The sequence below is a fragment of the Pteronotus mesoamericanus genome, unplaced genomic scaffold (assembly GCF_021234165.1).
Source record: "Pteronotus mesoamericanus isolate MK-2021 breed Mesoamerican mustached bat unplaced genomic scaffold, CSHL_Meso_final contig_20, whole genome shotgun sequence".
In the NCBI taxonomy this organism is placed as follows: Eukaryota; Metazoa; Chordata; class Mammalia; order Chiroptera; family Mormoopidae; genus Pteronotus; species Pteronotus mesoamericanus.
The window spans coordinates 90,413,950-90,427,418 of NW_026555085.1; the positions used below are offsets into that span (position 1 = coordinate 90,413,950).

The 13,469-nt window shown below is 39.2% G+C and overlaps 1 protein-coding gene across 6 annotated transcripts in view; it reads left to right on the plus strand.

The window, feature by feature from the left end:
- The window catches only part of UTRN (utrophin), a 444,878-nt gene that overhangs the window by 360,899 nt on the left and 70,510 nt on the right, over window positions 1-13,469 (plus strand). For all 6 annotated transcript variants that reach the window (XM_054570070.1, XM_054570072.1, XM_054570071.1 and 3 more), the window contains 2 exons: window positions 10,736-10,797; window positions 12,187-12,261. In XM_054570070.1, coding sequence (XP_054426045.1) covers window positions 10,736-10,797; window positions 12,187-12,261 — 137 coding nt within the window. The remainder of the gene's footprint in view (window positions 1-10,735; window positions 10,798-12,186; window positions 12,262-13,469) is intronic.

Here is a 13,469-nt window from a genome sequence, read left to right on the forward strand (position 1 = left end):
GGGACAATTCTGTAGAGAGGAAGGTGTCATTCTCCACAGTCCTGCCTGCCACGTCTTCTGAGTTGGGGAGACAAACCGTGGCCCTCCATTCCCTTTCCTCATTTTTATGCTCAGGAGACTTCTGTCATTCTGTCAACAAAGCTGGCTTTCGAGTAGATGGCTCTGTACCCATGTGTAGCCTGTCAGTAAGCCAAACTGTTCCGTAGAATTAAATAAGGTGTAGTTAGGAAATAGGTGTTCCTTTCTTCCCTCACGGTATCTTCTCTAAACCTCCGTGCATGACTTTCCAGTCAGCCTCATCTGGTACAGATGATTACTCCGCTCTTGTGACAGGCTTCATGCTCACATCTGAATGGTTATATTGCCCTGTTTTTCCCTGCAGTATCTGAAATGCAAACCTTAGTGCTTTATAGAGTCTTAAGTGCAATCCCACACACAGCCTTAACATGAACATCTTAGCAATCTCTGATTATATAGACAGTATACAACACAGTCTTTAAAACTGACATTTCTCAGTAGTACAAATGCATTAACTAATCTGTATCTACGAACAGCACTGCCATACATTTTCTGACTTATTCTAACTTCCCCATAAGAGCAGGTCTATTCAAGATTTTCCTCAATTTATTACATCTCCTTTATATGTTTTTCCTTTTCTATTTTTGCGTCCATTATGGGTAACCCTGGAGGACTCTTTTAGACACCCTTCTTGCCTGCCAAGGGCACCCTCTGCTGCACTAATCCATCAACTTGCTGGGAAAAAAACAACCCATATAGTTGTAAATAAAATCTTGGAGAACCAGTAGTTGTTTCTTATACAATCGTGCTGTTCATTTCTGTAAACTTCATCTACTAATCTGGATGTATATGTACAGTTTAAAGGAGAGAATTAATGCTTATTCCTTTAGTGGAAACACGGACCCCACTTAGGTGATGTAGGGGAAACAATTCTTCCCTAAGAGCAGAGACAAGAGGCAGCAATGAGGTATCCAAATAACAGGAAAGTCAAAGCTAACAAAGGTATAGATGCAACGGTAAAAAAAGAAGGGAAGGAAGGAAAGGAAGGAAGGGAGGGAGGGAGGAAGGAAGGAAAGGAAGGGAAAGGAGGGAGGGAGGGAGGGAGGGAGGAAAGAAAGAAAGAAGGTAAAGCATTTTATCTTAGGAGGTTACAGATAACTCATTCCGGAACAAAATAAAGGTATAATCAACAATGAAAAATGAATGTAGTTCTCTCTGAAAGGCTTTCTGCAGGAGTCTCCTCTCTCTTCCTCCTCCATCAGGATGAGGAAAGGCGTCCTTCTGGGTTCTGATTTTTAACTGGAGTTCTTTGGACACACTCTGAATCACTTTCCTGGAGTGGAGCTTTAATGATAAGTAATAAATGAAATAGCATAAGAAAACATACTGGAGAGTCTATTTTTCCAAGAAATGGCCTGTGACTCTCTCTTTATTGAAAATAAATATTTAAAACTCCCTGGGCCAACTCTGCAGATGAGGAGGTAACAGCAGAATTGCTTTCTGGGAGAACGCGGCGCCCGGGGCTCACGGACCCTCGAGGGCCGGGAGGCGGCCTCAGACGGGCGAGCACACCAGGGCCCTGCCGCGGCCAGAAACCGGCACACCGTAGCTGGGCAGCTTCTGGGGGATTTGCCAGGGGCCTGGTTTGCGGAGATAATTTAGGCGAAGTTGCCATTATCTTGGAAAGATAGTGACCATTTCAGGACTTAAGATATTACCTTTCCTGCCGTTTATCTATACATTACTGGGACCAGAGGTATTACTATGAAGTGAAATTTTGGCTGGGAAATCTTCTCAATTACCCAGTTCCATTGCATTATAATAATGCCATGAGACTTACTGTACAGTTTGAGTTTTAGCGTCAGGGATACAGTTAATAGAAGTCTACCATAAGGTACAGGACGGATCGTTGTGGGGCCATTAAGGGAGGAAAAGTGATATCTGTACTTTAATCTGTAAAGGTTATATTTCTAAAATAGACATTAAAATGAACAAAAGTACAGAAGTAATAATGACCGAATAAATTGTGAAATAAGTACTTTTCAGAGTGAAATGATACAGTAAAAGATTCAACATAACCATACACAAAAAAATTAATTTCTCCTTTAAAGCATATGTGGAAAAAAATAGAGTAGTAAAAAATTTTTTTAAAAGCCTAAATGATATAAATTAGCTTTAAACAACAAACGAAAAGAATGCAGTGGTAAGGTGAACTCTGGTGGGAACACAACCCTGGGGTCAAACCCCCGGGCAGGGGCGGGCAGGGCTCCCCGGGCCAGTGCAACACAGACCTGTGACAGTGTTGATTGATGGCCTGGTTCTACTGAGCGTGAAGGCTTAGGGAGGGGAGGGGTACAGTTGAGTGGGGCTCCCTGAGTTCTGGGCTCACGGGGAGATGTTACCAGATTAGAGGCCGCCTTGTGTTTACTGAATCTGTGCATGTCTATTCCCCCAGACCACCTTTCAGCGCCCTCAGAACAAGTATCACCTATCCCTCCACGCACACCCAGGCACATCCCTTCTGATCATTGATTCTACTACTTTAATTAAAAATAAACACAAACAAGCCTTGTCTTATTGTCTTGTAACAGATGTTCTGTCAACAATGCCTGGAATTTGACACTTGTATTTTGGAGTGTGCTCTCACCTCTGTTTCTGCCCACACAGCGCTTAAATTGCTTGTCTCTGCTGCTGAGTGACATTATTTTAAGTGCAGTTTATAGTCAAATCCAACAGATTTGGGTTATCCATTGTTTACAATCTAGTTTCCTGCCTTGTGTCTTCAATATCGCCATAAGCTAATGGCATTTTTAAAGGAAGACTTATGTTTTTACAATTTCTATTATCGAGTAGAAGCGTATATCTTATTTGGATTTTGAACAAAAGTTGTCTTTTGGTTTTTTTGTTTGTTTGTTTTTGAAATGTTGGCATTAAGAATTTTTTCCCTTAGATTTATACTTATGGTTCCAAAAGTATAACCCCATATTTTTTGCCTTTAAAAGCCAAAATACAGTAGAAAGTGTTTGTGAAGGTGCATGAAGTCCCATATAACCCAAGGAACACAGGATTTGCCTCCTCACACAGCTTCCTATCTATGTCCCCCTCCCCTCCCCAGGAGCCCCTCCTCAGACACACATAGAGTAATATTCAGCATTACTGATGGACGTACGCCATATTCTTCATGTATTCTGGTCTCCGGTGAAGCAAAGATTTGAGGGGATTATGAATTCCAAAATGAAAATGTTACCTCTTACATCTTCCAAAAGATATAACTCTGATGAATTGCATCACATCAGATTGCCAAAATTTGTTTTCATTCTTTATACGTTAGTCATTTGATTGCAAATTTGATTACTTGGGAGCTCCTGCTTGATTGAGCTAGCGAACTTTTAAAGCATAAGTGAAGAAGGCGTTAGCAGAGCCTGCATTTTTGCCCGTGTGAGCCTCATTTTCTGCAAGTTGTATTGTTTTCATAGCACCTCTCAGCTTCTCCCACACTATAGAATTTTCTTAAGGAGTTTATTGTCTCTTCCTTATTTCTTTCCACCCTGAGGAGAGAGAGCTCTAGTGAGATGAAGTCAGAGAAGCAGCCAGTCCATTCAGGAAAGTGGACTACACTGATCATTTTGATAGGACAAGTTTGGGGGGAGGCGTGAAGTCGGCAGCCAAGTAGAAGTGGGCTGAGCAGCGAGTAGGTCATGAGGATGTGCATTACTAAACTGAGAATTTTGTGAAGAAGAGGAACAGGGTGATTGCTAGCAGGAAATGGAGATTCCAGGTAGGGGTGAGTGTGTGTGTCTCAAGTTGGTAGATCTTTAATATTTATATACTGAGAATAGTGTTACAAGAAAGGAGTTGATAATGCAGTACGGGAGTTATTTTAAGACATGTTTGGGAATAATTGGCCTTTGGTAGGAAGGGAGACAATTCCTCAGCTACAGGAGGAGAGAAGAAAACTATCTGGCAGATGGAATAAAGTTTATTGATTTGGTGGTGGGAAGATGAAGAAATTTTAATCTGGTGGCTTTTAGTTTTTCAATAAAGCATGAGGTCAAGTTAAATGATGCTAAGGCAGGGAAAGAAACGTACTTAGGTTTGAGGAATGAGGAGGCAGTAGGAAATTGTTGTCTTGGGGCCAGGGAAAGCAAGTTTATTGGGCAATCTAGAGCAGTCCCCAGCAGTTGGACATTGCAGGTTTGAAGTCAAGTATTTTGAGTAACATCAATCTGTTGATTTTGTTGAAAATCTGATTTTCTCCAGTTGTATTCATGCACAGCTGATCACGCCCACAGAAGGCAAGTATTTGAGCTGATCCCGGCCTGGGTTCTGCCAGGAGTGAGAGAGAAGCAAGGGAGAGGAGGTTGTTTGAAATGATTATAATGATGGACTCAAATTTAGACAGATTCATCAGAAAAACATTTTAAAACTTCAATCTTGCAAGAATACTTCCATATTAAGAACTCAGGGTTAAGATCACTCCATCTGGTTTCAAATCCTATTTCTAGTACTTACTTATTATGTGACCTTGAGCAAATTATCTAAGCGTCCTCTGCCCTACCTTCCTTCATCTGAAGTATGGGGATAATATGGGCATCTAACTCGTAGAACTGTTATGCAGATTAAATTTACACATAGAGTTGAGAATAGTGATTTTCAACCTTTTCAATCTCATAGCACACATCAACGAATTACTAAAATTCTGCGGCACACCAAAAAAATGTTGTATTTCTTGCCAATCTGACAAAAAGAAAAAGATACAATTTTGATTCATTCACATCTGACAGCTATTGTTGTGTTGGCTGTTGCCATTTTTTATTTGACAATTTAAGGGAGAAAAGGTCAGTGCCCCTGACTAAATAGCCTGGCATTGCAGGTTTTAAAAACTCTTGCCACACACCTGCATGCCGCGGCAAACCAGTTGAAAATTGCTGGTTTAGAAGATTAACTGGTACAAACTGAGCACTGAAATAATAGCCTGTTACTATAGTTAATATTTTACATCCTGACCTAGTGTGTGTTATCTTTCACTATGACAGAAAAGAAGAAATATATCTCTTCCAAAGTTGTCTTATCTCAGGGCAGTGTATGAAGGGCATTTTCCCGGGTTTGCATTTTTAATTAACTCACCTTTAATTTTTTTCTTTTATATGCTTTTATAATTCTAACCAGCATAGAATGATAAATGGCAAAGCTCACAAAGTCCAGCTTCAAGTATAAATGTGGATAGATAATAACAAGTAAGTGTGTTTGACTAAGTGTCAGTTTTGGGACAAACAGGTTGCCTTTTCATCATCTTTTAAGGTTTTGTGGAAAAAAGCAAGGACCACTGTAATGGGGACAAATGGGATTGAAAGCATCTTCCTTAGAGCAGTCTTTTGCCTAGAAATCATTATGTTATGATCTATCAAAATTGAATGTACTTTGCTTTTGGTTAATTGTCTTGTATAATGGACAGTTCTGTAAAACAACATTTTTGCATCCTATTCATTGGTGTATAACTTTGTATTTTTACTTTGTGTGACTTATCAGAATACATTATGAATCAATAAGTAGAAGGATATACTACTTATTAGTCTTACTGATTTTCGTTAAAGCCCATTTAATACAGGGACCATATGTTTTTCCAACTGGGACACCGGTAAAGGGACACCTTTAATAATTATAGAGGGCAACGGGTATGAACCAGGACTGTTCCAGATGTTGAAAAATAATTTTAAGAATAGGAAATGGAGCCCTGGCTGGTGTGGCTCAGTGGATTGAGTTCTGGCTTGTGAACCAAAAGGTCTCAGGTTCAATTCCCCATCAGGGCACCTGCCTGGGTTGCGGGCCACGTCACCAGTTGGGGGTGTGCAAGAGACAACTAATTGATTCATCTCTTGCACATCAATGTTTCTCTCTACCTCCTTCTCCCTCCCTTCCCCTCTCTTCAAGAAAACAAGAAAAAAAAGAATAGGGGATGGAGATGTAATACAGAGCATTGTGAATACAGTCAACAACACTATTATATTATTTCAAAGTTGCTAAGAAATGATAATTATGTGATGTGATGAAGGTGTTAGCTAATGCTACAATGGTAATCCTATTGCAATACATAAATGTATCAAACCCACAGGTTGTACACCTTAAACTTACACAATGTTATGTGTCAATTATAGCTCAAAAATAAAAATTTTTTAAAAAGAAAAGAAAAATAGATAAAATCTTGACTCATACAAATATAAAAAGAACATATGTCAAAGATTTCATTTACCCCACTAGTTAATAAGGGAACAGGTAAGAAGTTAAAACAGGTTTCAAGAAGAATACTGAGTACTGCATCTTTATAGTCAAGCGTTGCTAAAATGAATTGACAGATAGATGCAAAGCTGACAAAATAGTCAATATCCACTGGGCAGTAATCAGTTGCATTCCAGTGGACACAATTTGCATTTCTATGGACAAAATATCATTTGCATTACTATCACTTTCCTTCATTGTTTGAGTTTAAAATAGCTCAAAGACAATATAAATGTCACAGGACATCCACTAATTTTTGGTTCATATCAAAAGCCTTCGCAGTTTCCCCTATACAAGCAAAACTGGCGTGGCTGGGCACCCTAGTTAGTGTCACAGAGCCTCACTGGTGTTGCTTCCCGTGATTTTGGACTTAGCTGCTAATTGCTGCTCGGTTAGGTTTTAAATTTTTGCTTTATTCTTGAACCACACTCGTGTCTGTTTCCTCTTAAAAAGAGGATTTTTATAACAAAATCATAATTTTGTTTTACAGTTTATCATACTTTATAATATTAAGTCCCACTCCTCTTTTCCTATTTGTGAATGGCCAGAACCTAACCTGCTGTATTTTGGACAGGCGGCCCGGGAGGGGGAAACACGCTACTTCTGTTTTGGTCGCCTGCTCTGGGACGACTGGCAGCATTTTGGCTGGATGAGCTGAGCAATCTGCAGCTGTTCAAATACTTTGAGCTTTTGGGTGGATTGTGGCTTTTGCTTTAAAAATCTCCCCCCAACACATACACACATACACGCTGAGAGAGAGAGAGGGAGAGGGAGAGAATCCATCAGACAAATGCATCTACTACTTTTTTTAAAACTGTTGTTTGGTAAGCTGCAGTTACACATTCGTAACCAGAGGCTGTGTTTATTTTCAGTGTTGGCAGTTCTGCCTAATGAATCAACTGGTATTGAATTCACAAAGGGGGATGCCTTTTCTCTCCCTCCATCTGTTTGCCAAATGTGTGTGTTCCCTCAGCTCCTACTAGTGGTTTCACTAAGAGGAGCGGCTAGCCAGCGGTTACTTACTGAAATCTCAGTCCACTGCCTGACTGCATAGGGGCATTTTTCTTCCTGTGGTTCCATAGGGTTATTGGCCAAAGCACCACGCTTGCGACCCTAGAGAAAGTGTAATTATTTATATTTGTTGTCTAAGTGTAAAGCTTGGCTCTGCAATACTCATAGTTTTGTTTGATTCTTGAGCCTTGGTTTGGTCTTCTAGGCTGGGTTTTCTATCTCTAAACAGTAGTCCATGGGGGTTGAAATTAATCAAAAGAAGAAACAAGTGATGAAGTGCATACTGGTATATGTGGAGAGCATGATGAAATTGTCTGAATTATATTTTCAGAAAATCCTTCTTTTATTCTCATTGATGATAGGGAAGAAGTTGTTTCATTAGTAAAATTTAGAGATTGATTCTTTTTTTAAGTTTTAGTTTTTCACTTTCAGTCATGCATTAGGAGCTTTTTAGGTGACTGCTTCTCAAACTTAAATGTGCATATTAATCCCCTGGGATGTTGTTCAGGAGAGGATTCTGATTCAGTAGGAGTAGAGGTCAAGATTCTGCATTTTTATCAAGCTCTGGGCCACAATCAGTAGTAAGAATTTTAGGGGAAACTGTTGACAAACAAAAGGGTGGTTTGTCTGCCTGACATCATAAAAGCCAAACTTGTGAGACAGTTGCTGATTAAAAAAAGAAAGGTTTGATTCAGCTGCTATGTGATTTGGGAGAATGGTGGACTCCCATCTCAAAGCTTGCCTCCTCTGCGAAACCAGGACAAAGTCCATCGGTCCTCAGTGAGACCAAAACAGAAGCTAGTGCCCAGAATTCCTGTTTCAGTGTGGAATACACTCCTTTGGAGCCTGCAGGCAGCTGCTAAGCAGTCATCCAAACAGCGTAGCTTGTCCCAGCTGCTGGGAGGCCCTGGGCCATGCAGCTGCTAGAGCTGCAAGGCCATACTCCCAGGAGAGAGTATGTGACCGCACCAGCAAATGTGTCTCCAAGTGGGCAGAAAGCAAGAGAGACTCCCTCCTGGAGGCCATGGCCACGTGGCTACTAAGGCCATATGGCTGCTTAGGCCACATGGCCCATGGAGAGAACAGGCACATACACTGTCCAAGGGCAAATCAAGAGTCAGTGAGCCTTGAGCACGAGAGAGAGTCTTCTTTGTTCCTCTGAGTTCATATTAGCTTAGGTGTGGGGTAGATGAGGTGCATTCTCAAAAATGACCAATCACCTTCCCAAACTTTCATGAGCTTCAGGAGGGTCCACCTCCCAACCAACCAACGCCTTCTTTCCCCGGGTTAGACTGACAGGACTCTCTGGTCCAGCACCTCTCCCTGCTGCCATTTTGACTTCTGCGGTACATGTGCCTGCCTCCCCCTGGCCCCACCCCCAGTCTGGTACTGGAGGGCAGAGGGGAAGCGCTCTCTGCATGCTTAGTGTAAGAACCTTCCCCTGCTGCCTGTCCTGGCCAATGAGGGAGACCTCCTAGGTTCCAACCAATTGTGGCTACTGGTACCAAAACAACTTCAGTACTTTCTTTGTGGTCTTTGAAACAATTTAGATAGTAAATGGATGGAATGGTTTTGTTGGTATTAAGTAGCAGAACACTAAGTGGAAATATTTGCCTCTGCGTTAGTGTCAAAAACCAAGTAAGGGAGTCAGACAACTTTCCAGCTCTGCCTAAGACAGATCTTCCCATTGTTGGTATGTTAATTGTTTGAGATTTTGGGATTTCCAGGATATTTCACATAGTTGATTTTAAAGCTGATATTTTTCAAAGTAAATCATGAGTTATTTGGGGATTCTGTTACATGTGTGTACATGACTGTGATTATATCCTTTTTCCAGTGACATACCCCACTTCCTGATATATTACATAGATTTAAAATATTTCTCTTAAATTTGAGTGTATAAATACGTTAATATTTCTCTGTGCACTGTGCCATTTCGCTTAGCTTACTAAACAGTTTTATAAGAACTGAGCATCATCCAAGAAGTCTTTTGAGGCCTATAAAATGTTCTTACTCTATTCTGACCCACATAAGGGACAGGGAACTTTTTAAGTATAAGGCCATTGACCCGTTGATGTTAAGAGCTGATGAAATCACACCCACACACAAAAGGAAGGAACCAAATATAAGCATTGCATTGATCTGTTTTACCATCTTATCGCCTAAAGGCTTCTAATTTTTTGTTAGTTTTACAGTTTATAGAATGAGAGAAAATATAAACCTTGCTTTTAAAATGAAGAATAAGGATCAGGAGAAAAATAGTGTTTGATACCTGTATTTAAAAAACAAACAAACCAATAATGGTTAACTGAGGGAGGCTGAGCGAGGGTCCGGAAGTCAAAATGGCAAGAGAGTGTCAGGGAAGAAAGCAACTTTTGCTCTGCCTTCATAGGTTCAGTTTCTGAGGGCCTGGCACTTAAACTGACAAAACACAAATTAGCAAGAGAAAAGAAAGAGTTAGTTTGTGTGTACAATGCACACACTGTGAAGGAGTGCTCAGCAATGAGTAACTCAAAGGGGTGGTTACAGTTTGAATTTAGGACTCATATGCCTAACTTATTAGGGGAAAAGGATGTGGAGAAAACATTCCTATGAGAGAAACCAGTAGGTTTCTTTAGGAAAGACTCTTTTAAGGAGAACAAACATGAGATGAGCAAGTTTGTGATGATGTTTATGCAGGTGCATGTGGTGTTTCTGTCTTCTTTTTGTCCACAAAACTCCCACCAAAGGGGATTTATGGTAGCCTGCTCTCCCAGGAGCTGCTGCTTTTAGTCATACACAGGAAGCTCTGAGAAGATGTCTTTCTACCTCTGTTGAATCCCCGATGTCTTCAGCTTAAAATAATTCTTAGCCCAACTCTAGGGTTCTGAGTGGGACCCCACAGAGGAAGAGAGGAAGGAGAGACTCAGGTTGAAGAAGAGGGAGACTCATTAGATTGTGAGGTGATGTTATTCAGAGTCAAACTCTTCATTTCCTATTCTTCAGAAATTTGATTAGGACTTTTAAAGCTTAACGACTTTCAAAGCACTTCTGCTTTTGGAGGATTTGTTCCGGATGAGAATCTACATCTGCCTAACACAAGTAGAATTATTCTGGAGCTTCTATCGATCTGGCTTATCAAGCATGAGGCACTGGGGTCCCTGACAGTCACACTTTATACCTAGGTTTTAATTTTGAGTTGTAATTCTTTTTAAAATAGATAAAGTAAAATTTTTCATTTATAATTTTATAATAATTGCTCAAATAAAAATGTATTATTGTTTCAAATATTAAGCCATAATTGGGCGCCAGGTTTCTGAGTGATCCATCATGGAGATAATTTTGCACATAATGTTAAAAATTTGAACAAAAGTTCTCTTTGTGTATTTTCTGTGTGACATATATTATTATATACTTTTTGTAATTTAAATTTATTAACTTTTTTCCCCAGTCATCAAACACAGACAACCTGTTGGGATCATCCGAAAATGACTGAACTCTTTCAATCCCTTGGTGAGTATTGTTGTATTTAATAGTAATGAATTAATTTAAACTGAAAGTGTATCTTTTTAAATGAAAACTAATCACCAGCTTTTTTTTGTATGACATGTTATGTTTCAAGGTTCATGACAATAACATATGAAAGCAGTTGAATTTCTAAGGGCAATGAAGTAAACAGATTTTATCTTTCTTCTTAAGAGAATGTAAGGTTTGAAATAGTATGATCTATAAAAAGCATGACTTTAAAAGGAGGAATATATTTAATTAGAAGTTTTACCTCCCTAATATTGGGTCATCTTAATGTTCAATTTTGTGTGGAAAATAAAAAAAACTAAAAATTGCAATACAGCAACCTCTCTAATCCATTGCTTTTAAACCTGCTTTTAGCTCACTCTTTATTTAATAAATCTTATTAAATTAGCTAGCTTAATTTCATTTATTCTAAGAAGAGATGAAGAGCTTAATTCATTTTAATGTAAAAATGCAAGAAAACTCATGCGATGAGAATTCTGATCTTGTAGATTTCCAGTAGAATATGACTTTTATATACAATATATACATACTGCTTCCTTGGTTGGTCCAGCCACTTTGAAAGAGTTTTCTCTCTAGGGAGCAAAGCTGCTCCTGCAGATGGAGAGGTAGCACCCTAAGGCTCTCACATCTACTCCCATTTCAACAGTGGGGAGCACCCCTTTTTATCTCTTTAAATATCAGGCTCCTATGTGAACTTTCATTTGGGTGAGTGAGGGTGGCCTCAAAGGTGGGACAAGTGAGAGAAAAGCCACTGGTTTGTTTAGGTTGCAAAAGGAGGGGACAAATTTTGATGATTCCTGGTTTTCTTCTAACTGCAATATAGCACTGATAGTCTGTCCCTAGGGGACAGAGGAAAAAAGTTGCAATACCTATTATTCCCAAAGGTTTAAATATTGACCATAGGATAATTTTGACCAGATCTATGAAAGGGGAGAAGAAGCAAATAAATCAGAATGGAGGAATACAGAAATAAGACTAGCTTTCTGAATAGTCAGATGGAGAGCCTGGGGACAGAGAACTGCTTGTCCTTGGAGAAGATGCCCCTGGAGGGGAGCCCTCCTTAGCTGTACAGAGGAAGGGCCCTCTACAGTGCCATGTCTGTATTAAGCCATCACTAGTACACAGGCCAGGCGTGTTTCCTTTTCCTCATCTCCTTCCTCTTCCTCTCTTGGAATTTCCGGTGTAGCACTACTTTGGAATGCATCTCACCATGGTACTAATGAACATTTCATTATGTTCTTGAATACATGATGTGGATTTTATGAGATTTTTTCTATGTGAATAAACATCTGTAGTAAAGAAATACCTCCTTGCCACTCAACATTAGTAATAAGCATGCCTCTGAATGTGTCTGCTTTTCCCTTTCAGCTGACCTGAATAACGTACGGTTCTCTGCCTACCGCACAGCCATCAAAATCCGAAGACTACAGAAAGCACTGTGTTGTGAGTCATAATACTGAAGCTTATCCCTCTCTTCTTGGAGTTGCCCTTTTTTTTTTTTTTTTTTTTTTAAGACAAACATAAATGAAGAGGGTGATGTGTTTATAGAGTTAATCTGATTTTTGGAGGATCTCACTCAAGGAGTTGGCTGTGATTCTATAAATGCTCTATTATTTGCCCCGTCAGTGTGCGTGCAGTAGGAAAACAAGTGAACGTATGCCATTCTCAGTTGGAGAACAAGGTTAACCAAAATACAGCAGTAACATAAAAATCGTTTTCAAAAAGTATGTTGCCACCCAACTTAAAAGGATTAAAGCAAGGAATCAAACTGTGTGTGTGTATACACCACTGATTGCCTTTTTTAGTACTTCGTATGTATTTGGAAGTGTAGGATTCAAGACAGTTTTGTTCAATCATATAATAAACACTAAAAAAAAAATTCATGTTCCTGATCCAAATTTGAACTGTCACCTTAGAAAATTAGATAAAAGTTTCCATGTTCATTTAAATATGTCTTGACATTTAGTATTATCAATATGAACTTTTCCTACAGAGATTATGTCCAGAGTGATTTCTGTGATAATCATTTTACTAAAGGATTAGTTCCCCCCCACAAACAATTAAAGTTAAATAGAAGTACGAAATATAATGCTTTTATAGTGTCTAGATTTAAGCATCTGGATTCAATTTGTGGTTGTGGCTTTAATGACTGAGTCTATTCAAAGAACATTTAGATCTTATCAGATAGTTAATATGCAAGTGACATTTGCCTATACTTACTTATAAGAGGGTAATTTGAATAATTCTAACCATTCTTGTTTGCTGCCTTTTGTAAACTCTTATTATCTCAGTAGGCAGTTCAGTAAAGTTTAAAAAATAACCCTGAGAATAATGATATATTACAGTTAAAAATCTGCTCCTTAAAAGTCACGAGAAATTAGGGATACATTTTAAACTGCTTATATGAGAAGAGTTGAGGAAAGACAGTATACAATCATTCAGAGAAAATACAGCAATGCAAAGCTTTAAAATAAGAAAAAAGGAAGCTATGTGTGAAGAGAATCTACAAAGGGCTAGAAAACACCTTTAGATTAGATGATAGGAGAAAGGACGAGATGACCTTACTGCATGTAATCCTCGAACCTCAAATGATTGGCAGGTTGTCGTAATGACAGCAAGTGTTGCCAAATTAACAGTACAAAAAAAAACCC